The sequence below is a fragment of the Taudactylus pleione genome, unplaced genomic scaffold (assembly GCF_031769625.1).
Source record: "Taudactylus pleione unplaced genomic scaffold, aTauple2 ptg000537l, whole genome shotgun sequence".
Classification (NCBI taxonomy): Eukaryota; Metazoa; Chordata; class Amphibia; order Anura; family Myobatrachidae; genus Taudactylus; species Taudactylus pleione.
In genome coordinates, this window is record NW_028284939.1 from 6,791,418 (window position 1) to 6,815,125 (window position 23,708).

Below are 23,708 nucleotides of genomic sequence, written 5' to 3' on the forward strand. Positions count from 1 at the left end.
GACAACCACAAAGCACAAGAAGTGAATCAGACTTCCTCCATTTGCTCGTGCGTCTCACAAACTCTCAACGCACGGACCACATCCAGGGAAACCTCACCTGGCGAGAGTGCCCTGAAATGCTGGAACTACTATTTCTTCATTAATATGAAATTTAAACACTACTTTCGGAAGGTAACCCTCCCTAGTACGTAGTACTGCTCTATCTTGATGAAATACCAAGAATGGCTCACGGAAGGAAAGCGCAGCTAAATCCGACACTCTACGTGCAGATGCTATAGCAAGAAGAAATACTGTCTTTGCTGTTAGCCACTTGATGTCTATTGAATTTAAAGACTCGAACTGAGGAGTCTGTAAAACCTTCAGGACTAGAGTAAAATCCCACGGAACAACCGGGGGAACGAAGGGAGGCTGAATCCTCAATACCCCCAGGTCTTTATATCTGGTCTCAGAGCAATTTTATGTTGGAACCAGACTGAAAGAGCAGACACCTGTACCCTCAGAGGCCAGGCGGAGCCCTTTTTCCAGACCGCTTTGAAGAAAATGAAGCACTCTGGATATCAGAAATTTCTGTGGGTCATACCTTTTCAGTTCACACCACTGAAAGAAAGTCTGCCAAATTCTATAGTATATAAGGGCTGAGGATGGTTTCCGTGCATTCAGCATCGTCCGTATAACAGACTCGGAAAACCCCATCTTCCTCAAGACGGAGGCCTCAAAAGCCATGCCGTCAAAGATAGATAGATGAAGATCCGGGTGTCAGCAGGGACCCTGTAGCAACAGATCCGGTCTCAATGGCAGAGGCCATGGAGTGTCTATGGAGAGAGACCGTAGATCTGTGAACCAGTGCCGTCTCGGCCATGCCAGAGCTATTAATATCACGGTGCTGCCCTCTTGTTCGATCTTTCTGACAACTCTGGGAAGAAGAGCAAACGGGGGGGGGAATAGATATAACAGCTTGTAACGCCACTTTACTGTCAATGCGTCTATAACCTCGGCTCTCGAATCTCTGGTCCAGGATCCGTACCTGGGAACCTTGTTGTTCCTTCTTGACGCCATCAGACCTATTTCTGGTAGACCCCACCTGTCCACAAGGTTCCGAAAAACCTGTGGATGTAGGGCCCACTCTCCTGCATTTATCTCCTGCCGACTGAGAAAGTCGGCCTCCCAATTCAGGATCCCCGGAATGAACACGGCAGATATCATGGGAAGATGAGTCTCTGCCCAGACCAAGATTTTTGATACCTCTGCCAAGGCAGCCCAACTCCTTGTGCCCCCTTGATGATTTAGGTAGGCAACCGCGGTGCGATTGTCCGACTGTATCTGCAACGGCCTGCCCTTTAAGATTTCCTGAGCCTGCACTAAAGCTTTGAATATAGCTCTTAGTTCCAGGATGTTTATCGGTAGCCGGCTTTCCGCCACTGACCACTTTCCTTGGAAAGTGTGTGACCCCGTCATCGCCCCCCAACCTTGAAGACTGGCATTGGTTTTGAGCAATGTCCAATCAGACACCCAAAATGGGCGACCCTGCCTGAGATGCTTTGTCTGCAACCACCAGGACAGGGACAACCACACCTCTGGAGGGAGACGCAGCAACTGAGACCTGATCGTGCGATGATCCTTGTCCCAGCGAGACAGAATTAATTGATGCAGTGGTCTGGAGTGGAATTGAGCGTATTCCACCATCCTGAAGGTGGCCAGCATCGACCCGAAGACTTACATGGCCACTAGAACGGATATCTGCCTGTTGCGAAGCAACCTGCGTATTCGTGATTGTAAGGCAAGAATCTTCTCCTCCGGCAGATATATTTTCTGCACCACGGTGTCCAATCTTGCTCCCAAATGACACATCTGTTGTACCGGACAGGGCGACAACTTTTGCCAGTTTATGATCCAGCCGTGAATGTACAGACATGATACTGTCAGCCTCAAATGATCCTGTAACTGCTGCGTGGTCTGCCCTAGCAACAGGAGATCGTCCAAGTAAGGCAAAATCCTGTCGCCTTGGCGTATGAGGCATGCCATCATCACCGCCATCACCTTGGTTAATACCCAAGGGGCTGTGGACAGGCCTGGAACTGAAAATGTTCCCCTCCTACCGCAACACAAAGAAATTTTTGATGAGCCTGTGTGATTGGTATGTGGAAGTAGGCATCCTGTATATCTAAGGATACCATATAGTCCCCTACTCCATTGCCAACACAAATCGATTGGAATGTTTCCATCCTGAACCCGGGGGCTCGAACAAATTTGTTGAGCTCTGTCAGATTCAGAATGGGCTGGTACGACCCATTCGGTTTTTGAACTAGTAACGCAAGAATTGCTTTTTCACAAGCCAAAGCTCTTTCTGAACCCTCCTGTGGGTTTACACAAAAAAACCTATGAGGAGTCCTCCAAAACGTCAGGGCGTACCCTTAGGAGACAACGCCTCGAACCCAGGCATTCTCCGTCGTGAGGTGCCAGGGCTCCGAGAACCGAAGTAGTCGGCCCCCACCCTGGGATCCCCCAGAGGGAGGCCCGTCCCATCAGGCCACTGGTTTATCCTGGACCCTAGATCCTGGACATTTGTTCTGCCAGGGCTTCCTGGGTCCTGCCTTTTTTGGTGGAAATCTCGCCAGGGGCTCACCCTTGGCCTTGCTCTGCGGCCGAAACCCCCGAAAGGACGCCCTTCTACGTTTAGACGAGGTTGCTGATGGCAAACCTGCCGTCTTTGAGGCTGCCATGGAGGCTACAATTTTGTCCAATTCTGGACCAAAAAGAACACCCCCTGTGAATGGAAGGGATTCTACGGCCTTTTTGGACCCGGCATCTGCCTTCCAATCCTTTAACCAGAGAATCCTACGTGTCACCACGGACTCCGCTGAAACCCTGGAGGAAAGGATCCCTGCATCCAAGGCGGCATCTCCCAGATAAGAGGCCCCTTCTCTAATAATGGAGATTATGTCCAGCTGCTCCTTAGAGGCATCTGGTAAAGACTCCGCTAAAGTTTTGGCCCACTCCTCAATAGCTCTTGCTACCCAGGCAGTGGCCATAGCTGGATGGGTGGCCGTTCCTGCCAACAAGAAGATTGATTTGAGGCAACTCTCCAGTCTCCTATCCGTGGCTTCCTTCAGAGTGGTACGTTTAATCATCTGCGCCACATGTGCATCAACTGACGGTGGATTCTCCCACCTGGCACAGTCCTCTGCTGGAAAAGGATATAGAAGCGCCATTCTGTTAGAAGGATGGCTCTTCTTATCCGGACGGACCCACGCTTCCTCCATAAGTTCTGATAAATGTTCAGACTTTGGGAATTCTGCCTTAACCATCTTCTGGCGCTTGAACAGGGGGGCCTTCCTAAGCGGAGGATCCCCTTCCTCGATATTTAATACCGATTTCACAGCCCTTATCAGAAAGGGGACATCGGCTACTGGGAAATGATCATCACCCTCCTCGGAGCTAGACTCCTGCGAAGAGTCCTGTGCCTGTTCCTCCTCGGAGGCGGCACTGGAGTAGTCACCCATGTGAGAAGGTAAATGGCGCCTAGAGTTAGGCTGCTTTGATTTGACAGCCTGAGGAGGTTGAAAAACCCCCGAGGATGATGTCATAACCTTACATGCACCAGGGTCCATCCAAGGCGGCCACATCATGGGCATAGGATGCATCTGCTGAGAAAAACCCCAAACTGGTGGTACCGGGGCAGCCAGCCACTCCGCCACCTGAGCCATAACTTGAGAAAATGATGCCCAAGGGGGCTCAGGGCCTGTAACAGGCAGACTTAATTGGTGCGGTGGCTGTCTGAAACAGTTCCCACAAAGCCCATTTTGTAGAAAGTCCTGTGGGGATAAGCCTGCCTTGCAGGCTATACAGGATATCAGCAACGGGGCTCCCGCCACCTGACCCTCAGACTCCTTAGACATAACACTATGCCACTGGTTCTGAGCGTATATGTGGTGCTTTTTACTCTCAACCCACACACCCGTAGCAAGGGAAGACAGTGACAGTATACAGGAATTACAGTTCTTTTACAGAAGAAACAGTATCCACAGACAACAATCACATGTCATGCATAAACACTTCTATGAGTCATAAGCTCTCACTACCACAATCAGCCTAGGCTTAGGTAGGATAGAGCCCTGTAAAACCTGAACCAGCAGTAGGAAAGGTATACAGGGAGACTGCAGCGATCAGAGAGCAACTGACATACACGCTGGCTGCCTTATATGGAGGCTGGGAGGAGCAACCCACAATCACTGCGCCAGAGTACTGAACTAGTGTGTGGATTGGGGGAGGGGCCGCCGGGGAAGCGCACCTCCCCTATTGCTGCTTGGACCTGCCAGGTAAACTGACCTGGCCGCCACCACAAGCCCCGGCTGGTCAGGATCATCATATCCCGGCGGTCTAGTGTAGGAAACAAGCTGTATGCCTCCCGACTGCAGCGCGCCTCCGGCCAGTCTCACCGCCGGAGGCCGGACCGCCACGTGGTCCCGGCGTCAGCAGCCGCCGCAACCACCCGCTTACCTGCTATCCCCTTGATCCGGATGCGGTCCAGGGCATGAGAGCCCCTGCCGAAGCCCTAGCCATGGACCTGCCAAAGTTAGCGGTGCGGCGCTGGAGGAGGTAGTTGCAGCGTGTGGCCGTTGCGTCTCCGGTCAGACACGAGGCTGCTTCCAGGACAGCTCAGACCACCCGCTGAGATAGAGAGTAAACTCTCTTTTTTTTTTTTTTTAGTTACTCGTCTGCAGGACTGCTCCTGCAGTCCCACTGTCTATGTGGTGTACACACCAAACAGGAAGAACTGGCTACCTGAGGCAGGGGGTGGGGTATATGAGGAGGGACCCGATGCATCCTGGGAGCAGAGAGCTCGTTTGTCTTAACTGTTTGGTGACTGGGATTCATACCCCAACGTATTGGCTGTGGACCCCATGGACCCCGAAGAAGAAATACTTAAATCCTAATTGGCACTTTGCAAAACCAGCGTTGCAAATTCAAAACTATCACTAGCGAAGTTTTTAAAACACGTATTGGCCGAGTCATAGTCCAGCCACCCATGATCAAGTGAATTCAAGGAGATTTCAGGCTGCCCACACCGGGCATTTTCAGCAGCTTGGCCGTATCCATGAGTGTCCGCATCCACTTCCCGTTTGGTCATGCACGTGTATGGACAAACTCGGGCAGACGCAGTTAGATACTCAGGCTAGACAGCGAGATCTCAGAGCTCTAATACCATATTTTTAGCCCATTTCTAGTGGAGAGCGTACAATGAATAAAAGATTACCCAAACCCACTTGTTGCAAAAATTCTACACTCTTGACACCAGAAATCAATTGGCAACATAATTAGGCAATTGCAACTACACTGTCCTACCGCAATCAGGCACCAATCTGAGACCCCTGCCACAGAGTAAGGCAAAGCTGTTATCAGCCAATAACGACATATGCCGACAGCAGCTCTGAGACCAAGGCTTTTACAATAAAAACAGGATTTTAGTACTTACCCTCGCCCATATTCCATTGGGAACACGGAGACTCTGGGTTATAGAAGGTTCTGACTTTAGATCTTCCTAGATTTTGACTAGGCTCCTCCATATTTATACCCCACCTGACTCAGTTTTTAACCAAGCCCAAGAAGAGACAGAAAGGACAGAAGAAAATAAAACCCCTAAAGGCGTCACACCAGAAGCAGCATACACAGGGTCACAACAAAAATACACAACCACAAAACACTGCAGCGCTGGGAGGGCTCCCAGTTTCCCCCCGGGAATCTGAGAAAGGGATTTCACTGGCAAGTACAAAAATCCTGTTTTGGGGAACGTCCTTAAGCGGTCCTCGTGTTGGGGAGAGCGTTGTAGCAGCACGGTGAAGTTGGCATCCTTAGACGGAAAAGCGGTAAAGCGATTAGAATTTGGCAAAGGTATGCACGGAAGGTCCGGTGGCCGTCCCTCAGAGTTGGCCCGCAGAGGTTACATGGTGCACAGCCCAAGACGCAGTTATTAAAAAGCATTGCAGACACGAGCTGTGGAGGAGGCAAGGGACAGGGACACCCCAATAATGAGGGTTGCCTTGTCCCCAATGCAGCGGTCTGTAATGACCACCCCGAGACCAAATGCCGACCCAACCATAGAAGGGGGCGGGGACAACTGCAGCTCACTGCATGCCGATCCATCCTCCTCCACACTGGACCCTACTTACTTACTGTCTACCTCCAGGTGCGAGGTGGAGCGGCAGCACTCTGGGAGCTCGGATACAGGCCTGTGATGGCCGTGGCGGGTCCCACCAGAAGCTTCCACAGAGAAGGCAGACTCCCGTAGCACAGAGCCTGATGCCAGAACCAGACAAAAAATACAAACAGAGGTCAACAATGACCTGACATCCACAGAGCAAAGATATAAAGATATTGTTTTTTCTCTAGGGACTTTTGCCAGTCTAATCTCAGCGTGACATTGCCCTGATTCATTGAACTATGATAAACACCTAGGACTGAAGGGAAAAAAAAAAAAGGTTTGCTTCAAAGAAGCACCCTATCAATGAAAGGAACTTTAAAGTAAGAATCTAGAAGAGAGGAAGCAAGTACAATCCCTGAGGCTGCTGTGGGAGGCGCAAAGTAGAGTGGGCCCCTGCTTGGGTCACTAGTTGAGCTATGTAGACTCTGCAATAACCTGGGACAAGTGTGAGCGCAGCCACTGGTCCTTCACCTCAGCCAGAGCTTCAAAAATACTCAGGAGAGACTTCCGTTGGGTGGGCCAAGGACATAGCCATTTGTTTTTAACGAGCTCCTCCAGGTCTCAACAGATTCCCCCGTCATCGGGCAGTTTTCAATAGATATGGAGCCATTATTTGCATGCCATTATACAGAGAATAAGTACAGGCAAAGTTGGGGTGTCTCACCAGCTCACTGCATCGCTCCATCTCCCCAAAACCCTGGCTTGTGGACTTAATGGCCGGGACGCAGCTAGGACCAGGTTATTTATTGGAGATGTAGTCAACATCCCGGTGTGTGGGAAGACTGTCTAAATACCGGCGCCGAAATCCCGAAGGCAAGTATCTGGGTGTTAGGGGGAGGTCTATGGTTAAGGACCGGGGAGGGAGTGGTAGGATTAGGGTGTGGGGAGGGGGAGGTTAGGTTTAGGCCCAAGGGGGGAGGTTAGGTTTAGGCTTCGGGGAGAGCATGTTAGGTTCAGGGAGGAGAAGGTTAGGCTTAGGCACTAGGGGGGGGGGGGGTTAGGGTTAGGCACCGGGGAGGGAAGGTTAGAGTTAGGGTAGGGGTTAGAAAAATACTTACCGTTCGTTCCTATGGGTGTCGGGATTCTGGCTGTCGGAAGGCCACTGTCGGTACTGACTAGCGGCATCCCGACAGCCGGGATTTCATACCCAAATCATTTATTGAGCCTGGCAGCTAGTGCAACTACCGCTACTGCTTGTGGTCCAACCTTTGCAGCCCAGCCCTGCTCGCTGCTTGATGTGCCAGGTGGCATCTGTCAGGATATATTCTCGTGCCAATTCCTGCCTACTAGTCCTCTTCTTTCTCCTTTTTGGAACACTGCAGTGTAAACACTGCCTGTGCCTACCTGCTTCTAAATGGTCTCCAATGGTTACACCATTAATTGGCACCATAGTAAGATGCCCGCTTCACACAGCTACAGGAATGAGGTATTGTACCACTCTGCTGCAAGAGGAAGGTATTTTTCTTGCAATTTGTCTCTACTATATTCACTAACCTTAGTGTTTAATCCCAAGACGGGGAGGACACCTCTCATTGTAAATCCCAGTCACTGAAGTGAGAAATATCGGAGCTAATCTCTCCAATCCTAGACCAGAAACTGGCTGTGTTGAAAGAACACAATCAATTGGTCTCCACTTGGCTGCCTTTGTAACTGGGCAGTGAGACATCCGTTAATCCTCTGGATCAATATAGACAGAGACTCCCAGGGCTTACTAATCATGGAGGAAAGGTTAATGCTTTTGCAGGAACTTTCATACCGCTGTAGGATTTCTCCAGCTAAGGTACGCCAAAAAGAGCCCCCCACCCAATCAAAAATGTTCAAGCGTAGTCTCTGAAAACTGACCACGAGTGCCGATTTTGCAAAAGAAAACTTTTCATCAGACCATTAGTACATCACAGACATGTACAACTTGTAGCTTCACGGAAATAACCTATGCTAGCAGAATAGTCTCCCAACGTATGTGTCAGTGCCACTCAGGAAGACATGGGACAGCGCATCTCTGAATTTTCAGTTGCAAGCGTCCTGTAATCTGGCTGGTTGTCACAGCTGGTGCACATCTGGAACTTGCTCGCTAGTTTCAAACTTTTAAATGTAAAATCGGTACAACGGTGTACAATAGTCTTACAAGTACTACGTGCATTCTGCCAGCTATAATCTTTAAGCAATGGTAACAACAGACTGTAGGATGAGGAATGTATGCTAAACTGGCTGTGCATTTATATTGCTTAAACAAAATGAAAAATAAAGACGAGTGCATCCATGTTACATAACTGGTAGAAAAAGCAGTTGTAACGAGCTCAATCACGTTTGTGGTCACAGCTAGACTCCACTCATTGAATCAATCAGAGTAAATCAGCTAGTATATGTTGAATTTTGCAATTTGCGCATGTAACAGAGGAGCAGCGATCATCCCCAACTAGCTAAGAAGCTACAGCGGTGAGGAGACCCATAAACCTACAGCATAGTGTGTTGATCATGGGAGCACTTTGTGCATCAGTATGGACTTGTACATCCTCTTATGTACATCAACCTATCACATCCACGTTCAGCAATTTGGACTTTATACATTTTTTAATATTTAAAGTTTCTAGCAAAAAAAAAAAAAAAAAAAAAACTACTGCCCAGTGGCGAAATGCGTTTCAGCCCCTCAAGGAATACTGCTGAAACAGATCAATCTATTATATATATTCAGTTTTATATATTAATACTTTTTTGACATTTCATTGTCCACCTGTTTTTTTTGTATCTTTGCTATTTTTGGGTGTATTTATCCATATATTATTTCTTATCTCCCTTTTATCACTGTATCATCATCTCTCATCTATCTTCTATTACAATCATTATCGGCCATCAACATTTATCATTACCACTCTCACTTCCTTACCCACTTGTGCATTATTCAACACACACATATAACCTCACTCTAACCCATACCTAATTACACTCACTGCACCCCATACAATCTAAAATCCCCATTACTTAAACAACTCTTTTACTTCGCCCAACTCCATTGGTCCATTATATTCCTTATATCCAGTGCATCAACCCTATTTGTCCACCAACATACTCACCCATATCCACCCTCCCCAACCTAACAATACCGGTATTCTTGTTTGGATTTTTATTGTTACATATTATTATTATGTTTCAGGTCATTTATTTTTATATCAGTTTATACATATCTCCTTTTCAACTCCTAGTAACTGTATAGTCCAGTGTTGGCTAACCTTGTCACTCCAGCTGTTGTGGAACTATATATCCCAGCATGCCCTGCCACAGTTTTAGCATGCCCTAATAGCAAAACTGTAGCAGTGCATGCTGGGTTATGTAGTTCCATAACAGCTGGAGTGTCAAGGTTAGCCAACACTGGTATAGTCTCTCCTTCCAGTCCCATTTTACTGTGTATATTCTGACTATTTTCCATACCACCGTTACTTCTCGTCCCCTTACTTAATGTTCCTCACTAGTTATTTGCTCCTCCTAGCCCTCTCATCACATACTTGTTTTTCCTTGGTACAAACATACCCAGTAAAGGTATACTTGCACTGTACTTCATACGGATTGTTTCTCCGGAGTCATCTCTTCCCATAACTCATATGCATTACAAGCCCCCCACCCAAACAAGCCCTCGGGCCCGGCTCCCACCCAAACAAGCCCTCGGGTCACCACAGAAGTCCATCTACTGGACATCAAGTTAGTACTGATAAATAATACAACTTCTCCCGATTGTCTCAATGTCCTCAGTTTTGTAGTAAGTGGAGACAAAACAACCAATAACCAGATTATATGAATGATCACAGCAGCGCAGAGTATTACAGTGTCACGGTAAGTAAGGAGCGGAATGGTAGAAAGGAGGAAGGGTCAAACAAAATGCACAGAAGAGTCTTCAGACTTCTATCACATAGATGGAGGTAAGATTGCGGTGTCATACACCTCTATGTAAAACTAGGTATATGCAACATTCTGTTCCTTTCTCTAATATTAAGGGATTACCTTTACAGAAATAAGATTTCTTCAATCAAATATTTATGTATTTATCATATCAAGATCACCATTAACGCATTACAGGCTGAACCTTGTCTATGAAGAATCAGACTAAATAATACAGGATTCATTGGTTTCTCCTCCTGGTCACATTCTGTAAATGCTTCAATGTTACAGCGCCCCCAGTGGCCATATGATGACTAAACTGATAGCACGCCTGCTTTGGTTAGACAGGCAGTTATCTTTGAGTAAAGCATCTCTTGGGACAGCGCTCTAGTATCAAGAAAACCACAGACCTAACAAACAATAATACTTTAGAATAATGGTCACTACCATTATGAAACCCCTGGGCAGGGTTTAAAACAATACGACCATATCTGTGAACCAGAACGCTGAATTAGTAAAGAGAGAATTTACCAAGTACTGCTGATCGGGGTCATCCGACCGCAAAAGGTGAATGAACCGCCCAACGAGTGCCTGCTCATCTGCAAAGTCTTCTGGGTCAGGATCTTCTGCGGGTTGGTCAGGCTGGTCCTGGATGAGGGTCGATACCAAATTCATGATGGCGTCCACCTGTGAATATGCAGACAAGGATGAACACTTCCCATTGAAGATATTCAGGAGATGCAAGTTCATTTCTATGTGTAGGGCAGCACGGTTGGTGTAATGGATAGCATTACTGCATCGCAGCACTGAGGTCTTTGGTTCGATTCTCACCACGACCCGAACTGTGTGGAGTGTGTATGTACTCGCCGTGTACATATAAAAAGGAGACCCATGCATTTGTGACCCTCTATTGGCGGAGCCAACGGCCTCGGACCCCGACGTGGGATATGCTGGCTCCGTGTTCAGCTTGGGAAGTCGGGAGAAGGTTTTTATAACTTATAATAACTTATTTTTGCATTACGTACACACACAAACAGTTAAAATATACAGAAAAAGTTTTGGAAAACTTGAGACTACGAAACGTATAAAAGTGGGTGGATGGTTGGCCGGGCAGACATCACCTGTTCCTGGGAGCCAACCTCCGTGTTGTAATTTAAGCCGCTGTTCAGCACGTAGCAGCTCATACTTTTCCTGGACTCGTAGTCGAAATATTCGAAGAGCGGGTGGAAGTGTTTGAGTTTCAGCACAGTCAGGATGTTGTTGTAAGTATCCACCGGGATCTTCAGCAGCCTGGTCAGCTCCTTGGAGACGGCGCTGCTCGTGGCAATGCTGAAAGACACAGGTTGCGTTACAGATTGCTTGCGGCCCCCCGGCTTATACTCCGTATTTTCTAACCCGTCGAGAGCAGCTGCGATGTCATTTGTAATACAAGAGATCTGTAATATAAGTTTGTAATCCTCTAGCAGTAAGAAAAAAAAGTCTCCCCATGAGGTTTGTTAAAACTAGAGCTTGACATTTAATAAGGTCTCACGGAGACTATAAAAGCAAAGTAACGCTATAAAATCATGTACAAAATGCTACAGACAATTAGAAAGAGCAACGTCTTAAGGTTAGAAACTGACAATATAAACAGTTTAAGAAGCCGTGGTGTTATTAAAAATGCTGTATCATAAATGACTAACAAACCTGAAAAAAAGTACAGAGACAAAAAATTCTAATTAAAGATTATACATTTCCCACCACCATAATATCTGATCATAGAGTAGTATTAGTTCTAAGTACATTCAGACTCGTTTCACCACTGCAGAGTAACTCACTCAGACGTGGATTGCCACAATGCCCGACGTTTTATCTAGGTATACGGAATAAATCTGTTCAACAACCCTCTTTACTCAATATATACAGTACGCATCAACACTTCTACAATACACTAAAAATGAGCACAAATGCAACATGCATGAAGATTAACCGTTCAATTGCAGAGGCAGTCTATGCACTTTGACCTCAATCCCCCCCCCTCATCACATGACAGATGCAGTCTGCTGCAAGTACAGAGATGGGAAGCTGCGAGTGCGCCATTAATACATAGAGAGATGTGGAAACATAAATATAGGCTATGCACAGACACGAGTGTAACGTAACCCTCTCTGCTGTGACAGTGAATGGTGGAGAGACAGAGAGAGACATGAAGAGCTCAGAATTCTATGGAGAGACACCAGTGATGTACGCAATGTGGAGAATAGAGCTGGCACAGGGTAAAATATATTGTACATTCCACCCCTCCCTCTATAGAGATTGCTGAACCCCGGAGTGACCTTCGGATTCACCTGTCACAAAACAGAAAAAAGGAGGAATAACAGAATTACAGAACACCCATGTGCAAAGACTTTAAATATAGTGTTCCTTCTAGCACCCTGCACCTGTCACACCCTGTGCAGTTCCTCTTTCCTGCCTGGGGCGTTGCTCTCTGCTCTGGTGCTTCTAGCACACTCTGGTCTGGATCTCAGCAGTTTGTTGCATCCGCTGAGTGTGCTAGAAGCACCAGAGCAAAGAGCGACAGCACGGGTTTGCGACTGGTGCAGGGTGCTAGAGTGAACGCTATAAAATAATAAATGGGCAGGACTAATAAGCCCAGAAACCGCTGCCTGGGGTAGACGACACAGGATCTCCCAAATATACTAATAATGCTAAAATGAAAGGAACACGATGGTAGTATGCTACGGGCGATATCAAATACGTGAGATATAAACTACCCCCCCCCCCCCTCCCCATGCGCGTGGCTGCCCACGCCCGGCTTACCTTCGTTCGGTATGCCGAGCGTCAGTCTTCCGGCGTCTGGTTAATGACAGGCGCCTGTCATTAGTACCACGCCGGGATTAGAAAGTCTGAAAGCCGGTGGTCGGCATTTAGACCGTCTGATTCCAAACTACATCCCCCGGAATCATTTGGTCTGGCCCTCTGAGCTTTTATTCTGCTAGCCTAATTTGGCTAGAATGGCACACTGCAGCCAGAATCTATGCAGCAGTGCCGCCTGGAGCCTCCGTAGGACGCTTCAGACGGTCACACCGCTGCCCTTACCGCTCCCTCAGGATGCTGCGGTCACTGCTGTAATCACTGGTGATTGTGGCCCCGCCCCTGTGTGACATCACATGGAGGGTGTGTGGCCTACACCAGGCCCGCAAGTAATGTTATGTATATATCTAAATGGTCCTCGGCAGAAAATAGGTTCCCCGCCCCCGATTTAGTAGCTGATCATAGATTCAAATGTGGTTCATCTATATATGGGAAGAGAGAAAATGTATAATAGTCTGATACCTGTACAATTCTTGTACAGAACAGTAGGCTTAAAAAAATTGAGATATTTAGAATAAATCATCTTCCAAGGTCCTCAAACCTTGTGCTTTCAACAGAAAATCAATAATGCCACGGTCTAGCTGTCTCAGCTCTTTCTCAGGCCTTGAGAAAGACAGCTCGAAATGCGTCGGCGGCTCCTGTATGTCACACTAGGACTGTGCTCCAATACAGGGGACATCAGCAGCTTGTGAGACTCCGGAGCCATCTTGTTGAAGTCCAGGAATGATGATGTTCGTCCATGTAAGATGACGTTTTGCCTCTGAGTTCCGTTTTTTTGGAGGGAAAAATCCGAACTCAACGTGCAAACTCGAACCTATCCGAGTCTGCACATCCCTAATTATAACCTATTCAGTTATTGTTCCAATGTTTTATGGTAAAATAAAATGTTCTTCATCATCTCACTACAAGTTCATATCAGTGCCATACCGTGGTGTAGCTACTAAATAACGAGACCGTACTTGTAAAAAAATAAACCATCCTGCGCGAGTTAAAAGACAGTGGGGGAACATTGACCTTGGCCTTTCCCTAAACGGTCTAGCAAGTGTCACCCCCTCTCGCACAGATAGGTTGCGGTCACACAGCGTTCGAAAAAGTTGCGTTTTTCACGTACGTCGTAAAAATTCTTAGTTCAAAAGTAGAACAAAAAGTATTTTCTTTAATTAACCAAAAAAAGGTAAGTTAACGCCTGCCCAATCTTTCCGTATGCTGACCGAAGCTTAAACGGTTGACTGTAGGTCACGTGCACAGGGCTTTTGAGTGGCACAAAAGATTTAGTGACGGTCGCGAGGATGTCAAAGGTGATGAACATCCCGGACGGCCGCGCACATCAAAAACAAATGAAAAATGTGAAAAAAAAAAAAAAAAAGATGAGTCAACACTACTACAGAAATGTAGTAGCAGCTTTGCGGAAAAGAATCAGAAGAGCTCATAGTTTTTGAAAAATGGTTTCATCCTCCATCAGGACAACGCACCAGCCCACACAGCAGTTATTGGCCGAGAAACAGAACAGGACAGGTATAAAGAGGTGCTGTATGAATGGGACAGGTATGTGGGGGCGCTGTATGATTGGGACAGACGTTTTTAGCCTGCAGGTGGGAGTTACAGGTGTTTAACACATTTCTAGAAGTGGCTTAAAATGACACAAAGGGCCTGATTCAGAGCCGCTCGTAAGAGGCAGTACGCTCGTTCCGAGCGATGTTTGCCCAACTGCGCATGCGTACGGATCGTAATACGCATGCGCGAACCAGTCAGTGCGGCCGAAAATCGTTTGTTCGCTAAATAGCGAATGCCTGCTATTTTGAGTGACAGGAGGAGGCGTATGTGGGTGGTAACAGGGGAAGGTGCTTGAAAACGGGGAGTGGAGATCCGAACGCAGGCGTGCTTAAAGGTCAAAACGGGCGGTTTATGGGTGTGCATAATTAAAACAGCAGCGTCATTGACCACGTCACTGGGTTATTTTATAGTCAGAACTGCTCGCAAGATTGTGGTAGCAAAAACCAAGCACAAGAATAGCGAGCAGTTCATACGCTGGTCGATGTACTCGATTAATCTAATAAATAGCGGACATGACGTAGGATGCGAGCGGCCAGGGGGCGTATTTATCCAAAAAACGACCGCAAGTTTTGTTCGCTCGTTCAGACCTAGAGGCGTGAACAGACCGCAAAGAGCGAACGGTTCATTTGAATAGCCACCCCTATTTTTTGGACGAGCGAGAACTAATTGCGTCCGGCTCTGAATCAGGCCCAAAGATCTACTTACAGGTATCTTTATGCACCCAAGTATATCTAGAGCAGGCCTGGCCTGCTGTGGCTCTCCAGCAGTCATGAAACCTACAAGTCCCAGCATGCCCTGCTACAGTTTTGCTATTAGGGAATGCTAAAACTGTTGCAAGGCATGCTGGGACTTGCAGTTTCACAACAGCTGGAGAGCCACAGATCGGCCAGGCCTGATCTAGAGCATTTACTTTGCCTGTCTTTCTATCATAGTTTCACGGTTTAAAATAAAAATGCATATAACAGTCATTTGACACATTTTAAGACCCCCAAATACTTTGCTTTTGTCCACTTACAGACTTCTTTACGGTTAACCAATACTAGTTTGCATTTCTTTGTGGGTACAGGCCGATTTCCCCATTTTTACCCACGCTTTTAACGTGCGCATTACCAACAAGAATTACCAGGCGAATGCCAGAATTTTCCAATTGAATTACACGTTAAACGGGAGCACGCATACACGCGTTAAGTGATCTTACCGAGCGATACAATAACATTTTATCACGGGTAATTGAATTTGGCCCTTAACGTGTTGATACCAGAATGTCAACTTTTTGGGTTGATTTTTAGGGTTAGAGTTTGGCTAAATAAGCAAAAAAAACATGGGCCTCGATTCAATTCACCGCGATGCTGAATATCCCCGGGGAGGAAGCTCACGGACTTATCTTATTGACCGCGCTGTAAGGCTGGGTACACACCTGAACGATAATCGGCCTGATTTGGCCAAATCGGAAAGTCAAATCGGGCATATCGTGCAGTGTGTATGCCGGATTGGCGCACTCCCGCGATATCGTGTGATTGGCCGTGCTGCACGGCCAATCACACGATGTCGCATGTGAGGCTGTACATAGTAATGAAGGATGGAACAATGATCATTCAGTAAATCTTTTAAGTGTGTATCGGCAATCATGCGATGTCCAGGGTGAAGGCAAATCGCCCTGAACATCGGACAATTGCCAGTCGTTTAGATGTGTACCCAGCCATAGGGTTAAAAAAAAAAAAAAAAAGATTTCTTCTCGCACCCTCCTGATGGTGCGAGGCGAAATCCGACAAAAGTTCCAGCCGCACGGCTGTTTACTGGCTTAGCGCGGCGCTAACAGCCTCGCGGCCGGCACTTTAGTCGGAGAATGCCGGTTGTCACGACTAAACAACCAGGTTAAGCTGCGAGAACAAGCATTCTCCGACTTAACGGCTTCCCGACAACGTGAACAGCGCTGTGAACTGAATAGCTCCGGGCGCTGGCTCCCGGGGTTGTTCAGTATCGCGTTGGATTAAATCGCAGCCCATAGGTCAACATTCTGAACATGGTGACATTTTAACTGATGGTTGCTATAGGTGACTTCTCTACCTGTCCTCTTTAGAAGGTTTGATGCATCGAGCGGTGCTGGTGTCGACCTAATTGTATGTCAACATATCGGTCGTCAACAAGGACATTCTGACTCTCGACAAGTCATATAACACCACTAACGGGCAAACAGGCTACTGCTCTGCAGAGACACATCAGCAGCTAAGGATACTGGACCTCATTTAGACCCGGTCGCAAGCGTAGCGCCCGCACTGTGCGTACGCAAGCTCTGGAGCGAGAGAGAAATTCTCTTGCTCCAGAGCTCACTACAAAAGGGGCGGCTGTTGATGTTGATCGACAGCTCGCCCTGTTTTGTAGGCGTGGTGGGGGGGGGGGGTTTCACAAATGGAGGCGTTCCTTAACGTTTTGTGGGCGGCCGCACTGACATCAGCAGTGATGTCAGTGGGGAGCTTCCTGCTCGATCAGAGCAGGAAGCTCCCTGGGGCTTGCGGTTGCCGAGATCCAACCTTATTGTCTCGTCGCAAGCCCCGATGGTCGGACGCTAAAGCTGTGGACAATGTATTGTATCTATTACAGTGAAAATTCTAATAAAAAGTAAAATAAAAAATAATTAAAAAAAAGACGACTAACTGCAAGGGTTTGTGACAAATCACTCGAGCACAGTTTACTGGTAACCAGAGAGTTTAAACATGCAGGGAAGGTCAAACTACAGCCTGAGGGCCTGAAGCAGCCATCCCTGTTATCTCCATCCGGAAGACCTCCTGACAGCTTGGACCGGAGGTGGTATAGGACTGGCGCTGTGCGGCTCAGCCAGGCAACATCACCGCAGGGCTGGAGCTCTCTGCTGCCAAGCCTTCTGCCCCTCCAAAATCTGCAGGTGAGTTGGTGTGACTGGTGTGTAGCAGGCGTTACTAGAGACAGACAGTCAGCAGGAGGACGTCTATGGTAAGCAATATGAAGGGCCCCTGGACTGGCATGCTTGAGGGGCGGGCATGAAAGCAAAAGAGCAAAATTCTCTCACATCCTCCTGACATTTGGCCGACATTCCTGTGTGACTGGATCATGCAGCCCACCAAGAAACTCTGCATTCTGGCCAGACCAAATTGCAATATATATAGCACCTATCCTTGTGTATCAATACCTGTTTCCCTATAGATTGTAAGCTTGCGAGCAGGGCCCTCTTACCTCTATGTCTGTCTGTTATTACCCTGTTTTGTTCTATCAATGTTTCCAATTGTAAAGCGCAACGGAATATGCTGCGCTATATAAGAAACTGCTAATAAATAAATAATAAATAAATAAAAGAGGGGGCCTCTTAGATATTACTAATTGGGGGAATCACTGTGTGTGATAAGAACTTGGCACGTGTGGCATATTAGGAGTTTTAGGTTGGCAATATTAGCATCTCGCTCACTGTGCTATGGTTTGGAAAAGGTTGAACTATCGGACTTATGAACATAGTAGCTGTCTATGCTGGATATATCACTTTTATTTAGTCACTGTAAATTATGTTTTTCACTTTTTAGTTTGACTGTGATCACTAAATGCACGATGGCAACTGCGATAGAGCAGAAAGGGCGACGGGGAATGTTGCTTAGAATTTGCCCCCAGCAGCTAGGTAAGGGCTCATTGCTGATAATATTATTCTAAGTTATTTTCTTAATACGACACTCCTCCACAACAGAAGTTTGGACGCCCCTGTTCTAATATAGGGAAGTAGCAGGCCCATCTGTGCTCCCAAATAGGGTCAATACTGATCCAGTTTTGGCTTGAAATTACATTGATTTATATGTACACATGAAAGCACCTACACGGCCAGTGCCCAAATACTGCCAACCAAGAGGACATGCCAACAGCTCGCACTTTGCTGTACAACATAACGTCTTGCGGTCTGGTTTTGTTACTTCCATGTCTCATTGGACAATGGTTATAAGGCTGCATACAGGGCAGCACAGACGGTGTAATGGTTAGCATTACTGCCTCACAGCACTGAGGTCATGGGTTCAATTCCCACCACGGCCCTAACTGTGTGGAGTTTGTATATTCTCCCTGTGCTTGCGTGAGTTTCCTCCGGGTACTCCGGTTTCCTCCCACATTCCAAAAATATACTGGTAGGTTAATTGGCTCCAAACAAGAATTAACCCTAGTGTGTATGTGTGTGTGCGTGTGATAGGGAACATAGAGTGTAAGCTCCACTGGGGCAGGGACTGATGTGAATGGCCAACTATTCTCTGTAAAAGCGCTGCGGAATATGTGTGCGATATATAAATAACTGATAATAATAAATAATACATCAGAGACTCTGGTTTATACACTTCACACAAACACGTGACAGTCACGATGAATTCTTGCGCACCTATAAAAAAAAAAGCGCAATTATGTCCGACACGCGCTCAGTGCTTTTATGCATTCTGCTTATTCATTAAAGTATTTAATGTTCACAGCAGCTACTGAGTCATTCTTGCACCACAGTACAAGAGACAGATGAGAGCTCGTTCTAAAATAGTTACCTAAGCAACTAGTTCCTTTGTCATCTCTGGCAATAGAGCAAATTTATGGCATTAGTTCTGTACCGAGAAATACAGAGATCTGTTCTGAAAGCAATACGTATAACGGGAAACGGGTGAAGTATCGGGTCGGAATTTCACAGAAGGCAACGCAATAAAAGAGAAGTAATTGTTACATTTGTTTTTATTTTTCCCACTTGTTTGTTGCATTACGAGGAGCCAGTAGGTGCAAAGTGGGGTAACTTCAGTTCCCATCTAAGCACAATTAGGCAGATCAGCTGCAATAGGGGTGCCAATGATCAGTCTCACTGCGCTCGGCATATGGGGGGGGAGAGGGAGACAAGTGCCACTGGGGGGTGGGGTAATACCCCATAAAGGTCTATTGGCGTCGGGGGTTTTGGAGGTGTAGATATGGTGACTCATGGACACTCATTGGTGGAAGTTGTGTTACTAGCAAATTATTACCACTAGAGGGATGAGGTTGTAATTCCACTGGGGGAACGATTTCCACTGCGATGTAATGGTATTATGGTGGACCTACTGACACTTTGGTTTATTCCAATAAAATATTCTAAACAAATAAAAGTATTTACTTAACTTTAAAAAAAAAAAAAAAAAACATATTTAAAGTGAAATATTACATGGTTTGAGATTTGAGCAATTCCTATTGAACACCCTTTTATCCAGTAGAATTTTATCACTGGTGACCTTTTTACATGGTATGGTTTTAAATCTGTGAGCTCAAAGGCGAACACCCTTTGTTTGAGTTCTCTCTCTCGCTCTATAAAATAAAGTTGGTTCTTCCGCAAATGTCTAAGGATCACACTCTACTGACGTAAACACTGAGCCTGACCCGATATAGAGTGACTATACTACGTACAGCGCAACACAAACACCCGGCGCGCCACACAATGGCCGCTCACAGTCAGACAGATGGGCAGAGATAAGGAAACTGATGAAAGTCCATTTAAAAAAAAAAAAAAAACTCCCTTAAATGCCACATGACTTAATAGGGTTGTGGGTATGTGCTCCTGGCGGTTGGGATGCCATCGGTCAGAATCCAGACAGCGGCATCCAGACATACAGAATCCAGACACTACCAGGGAAGTACCCCAACGCTAACCCTTACCCCTAACCCTCCCCGGTGCCTAAACCCAACTCCACCCTACTGCCTAAACCTAACCACCTCCTCCTCGCAACCCTAAACCTAACCCTCTCTCCTAGCCTCCACCCTATTGCCTAAACCTTACCTCCTCCTCCAGGAACCCTAAACCTAACCCTCCCTCCCCGGTATCTAAACCTAACCTACCTCCTAGGTACCTAAACCTAACCTCCACCCTACTGCCTAAACCTTACCTCCCTCCTCCCCGCAACCCTAAACCTAACCCTCTCTCCCCGGTGTCTAAACCTAACCTACCCCCTAGTACCTAAACCTAACCTCCACCCTACTGCCTAAACCTTACCTCCCTCCTCCCCGCAACCCTAAACCTAACCCTCTCTCCCCAGTGTCTAAACCTAACCTACCCCCTAGTACCTAAACCTAACCCTCCACCCTTAGCGCCTAACCCTAACCCTCCCCTAGAGCGTAACCCTAATCCCTAACTCTAAACCTAACCCTCAATACTTCCCTTCGGGATGCCCGTGGCCGAGACACTGAAGCAGGGATCCCCGACGCTGGCGGGATCACAGCTCCGGTATTTTGACCGTTGGCACCCCGAATTAATGTAATGGGGCTGTAAAACAATAGTTTCAAAATAGAATGAACGGTTTTACGCTCAACACACCAGGTAAAAGGGAAAATATAAGAACACACGCCGACAATGTATACACGGCCAGATAAAATGTCTATCAGACCGACAGACATTTCATCTGGCCGGCTGCCAGCCGCAGATGTCGCCGGCATACACTGAGCTTTCTCTCCCAGTGTATTCGGCAAACATCTGCGCTCCGCCCCCGGGGGAGGAGACATTTCCCTGTTCCTTCTGTAGGAAGGAACACAGGAAATATCTGTCTGTTGGCCGCAGCTGGGCATACACTGCCGATGCGGCCGACAGTTTACCGGGTAAATATCGCATCGGACAGGCATGCTGGACAATCCTGCATGCCCGACCGAGCAATATTTAACCCTCGGTCGCCCACACACACACTACAATTATCGGGGCGATCCGCCGATATCAGGCGGATCGCCCTGATAATTGTAGCGTGTATGGCCAGCATAACAAAGGGCACAGAGAGAGGGAAAGTTGCAGTAAAACAAAACAAACACGCACACACATATACGGCCTATACTACATTGTCCTGCTGAAGGCAGATACCGCCAATAATGCACGTATTCTCTGCATAACATCAAGCACGCACGCTGGATAACAACACATAATACAATCGCTTCTCTTTCAATTAAATCCTTCAGCCACTTTTCATCTGCGGGGTCTATTATTCAGATGTACTTACTGTTCAAGGTTAAGCTTGTTAAAGATTTCCACAGTCGTCTCCAGCACTTTATCAACATAGTCCACCCGGTCAGGATAGCACTTCATCGCCAAGTTAATGAGAGACACTTGCAAAGACACCACGTCTTCCGAGGGCATGTCCTGCCGAGACTGCGGGCACCGGGAGGGGACAGACAAGAAGGGGAGGTCAGACTAACAATGAGACAGACGCTCACGAAGCATAGATGGCAGGAGGAATACATTATTTTTCATGTCTTGATATGCTTTGATACAGAAATATAGAATATAAATTAAAAAGATATGAAAGAAAAAAAAAAATTATATAAATAAAAAAAAAATGCAATTAAAATAATAAAATAAAAAAGAGATAATATAAATAAGAATTGTAGAACTCACACACACATACATATACACACACACACACACACACACAAATTAAAAATGAAAAACCAACAGCTGGAGGTTGTTAATGACGATGGTAGCATTAGGAACAATGGTTTCTAGCGACAGATCCATTTTTATGTAAAAAGACTAGTAAAACCAATTAAAATCTGCCAGTGGGTGTGTGAGACTTAAACGAGTTCAGGGAAATTCTTCGTGGTTTATACTCATTATACAGTAAAGGGGGGGTATCCATTAGCGATTTTACCAAGCGATCGCACGATAACGACGTCGTTAACGTGCAGTCGCTTGCAAATCGTGCATGCATTGGGCATGTTTTGGTCGGAAAAGACCAGCGATGCTTCCGACATCTATAGTCGCCCGTACATGCTGGTCAACCTGACGATCTCGTCAGGTTCAGCATGTGCGGGGGCTGATGGATGTGCCTGGACTGAATGAGTGAACGTCCAATCTAGGTACATCACTAGACGTGGAAACGACGGCACGATTGCAATGTCGTAACCGTGCTGTCGTTTCCATGTCTACTAGTGGATACGCAGCATTAGAGTCATCCTTCGGGAATGAAATATGTACAATAGAACATATTTACCAAGTCCCGGAACACAAGAATGTATGATATAACATGGCACAAACCGACAGGGAACAGCTAGAACATGGATGATTAACATAGTCGCAAACCCAACATTAGGACCACTGTGGCCTTTTGAACTTAGCGACCGTGTTTGGCGGCGGCCCATGCAACTAGTTAAAGTTTCCATTTTTACCCATTCTAGACTGCTAAACGCGTGGGCACCAACCGACATTAATACAGCAGCTTGCAGCAGTGAGCAGCAATAAAAACACATTACATATACATAGAAGTGCCATGACGTAAAATAATCTGCCAACAGAACAGCAAAATTAAGGGTTGACATTAGTGACGTAGGATGTGAAATGGTCTTTCACGTGAATATGGCAACTGGCAGTGAGCAACTTCTAAACATGTTCCTGAGTATATGCTACTGTTCTGAAATTCAAGGTAAAGTTAGACCAGGAGTAGTTAATGTGTGGCCCTCCAGCCGCTAGGGGAACCGTACGTCCCAGCATGCACTGCCACACTTTCAGCAGGTCCCAACAGCAAAACTGTGGCAGAGCATGCTGGGATGTGTAGTTCGACAGTAGCCTGTAGTGCCACATGTTGCCTATCCCTAGTTTAGACAAAGTCATGGCAATAACACACACACACTATGACGCTAGGCGAGTCATTTCTCTTCTACAGACCATCACTTGACGCTGGAGTCGTTCTCACCTGTATGACTGTGGCCACCTGCTGAGAGAAGATGTCAAAGAGTTTTATATCTGCGGGAATCCCAGGACCATCTTCCCGATGTGCGAACAGTGCCAACCTGTGAGGGACAGAGGCACCAATCACAGAAGAGAACAAGGACAATGTACAGCGCCTCACAGATCAATTGCTGAAGTGAATAAGTCCTAGACATTAGTCAAGCAGAAACCTTCACTGACTCTACTGGGTAACCCATCAATTCATCACCAGCAGCAAGGAGTGGAGGGCGCCTTTGTTTAAGTTGAACTAGCAACTTCACTGTGGCACAAAGCAACATTCACAGAAAATCAGCAATTCCATGAGATGTCTGGTTCCAGTTAGATAGATCAGCTGCATTCTCAGGAATAGTATCTCACCCCCAATGTGTTTCAGCGGAAGCGATAGAGTTTGAGGACGTTCATGTCGGCATGCAGCATTCTGACATTAACTATATCGACACCGAAGAAATGTTAACACGATTAGACATGTTGGTGGTCTTACAGGGTTATATGGGCTCCATCGGTGTCTTCCGGGTACAACAGTGA

At 46.7% G+C, this 23,708-nt stretch overlaps 1 protein-coding gene across 1 annotated transcript in view; it reads right to left on the reverse strand.

Annotated features, from left to right (window-relative positions):
- Nucleotides 1–23,708, reverse strand: part of VPS35 (VPS35 retromer complex component) — a 98,348-nt gene that overhangs the window by 21,238 nt on the left and 53,402 nt on the right. The window contains exons 9-12 of the mRNA XM_088451077.1: nucleotides 23,149–23,245; nucleotides 21,460–21,608; nucleotides 11,191–11,398; nucleotides 10,601–10,756 (exon numbers count right to left, since the gene is read on the reverse strand). Coding sequence (XP_088307203.1) covers nucleotides 10,601–10,756; nucleotides 11,191–11,398; nucleotides 21,460–21,608; nucleotides 23,149–23,245 — 610 coding nt within the window. The remainder of the gene's footprint in view (nucleotides 1–10,600; nucleotides 10,757–11,190; nucleotides 11,399–21,459; nucleotides 21,609–23,148; nucleotides 23,246–23,708) is intronic.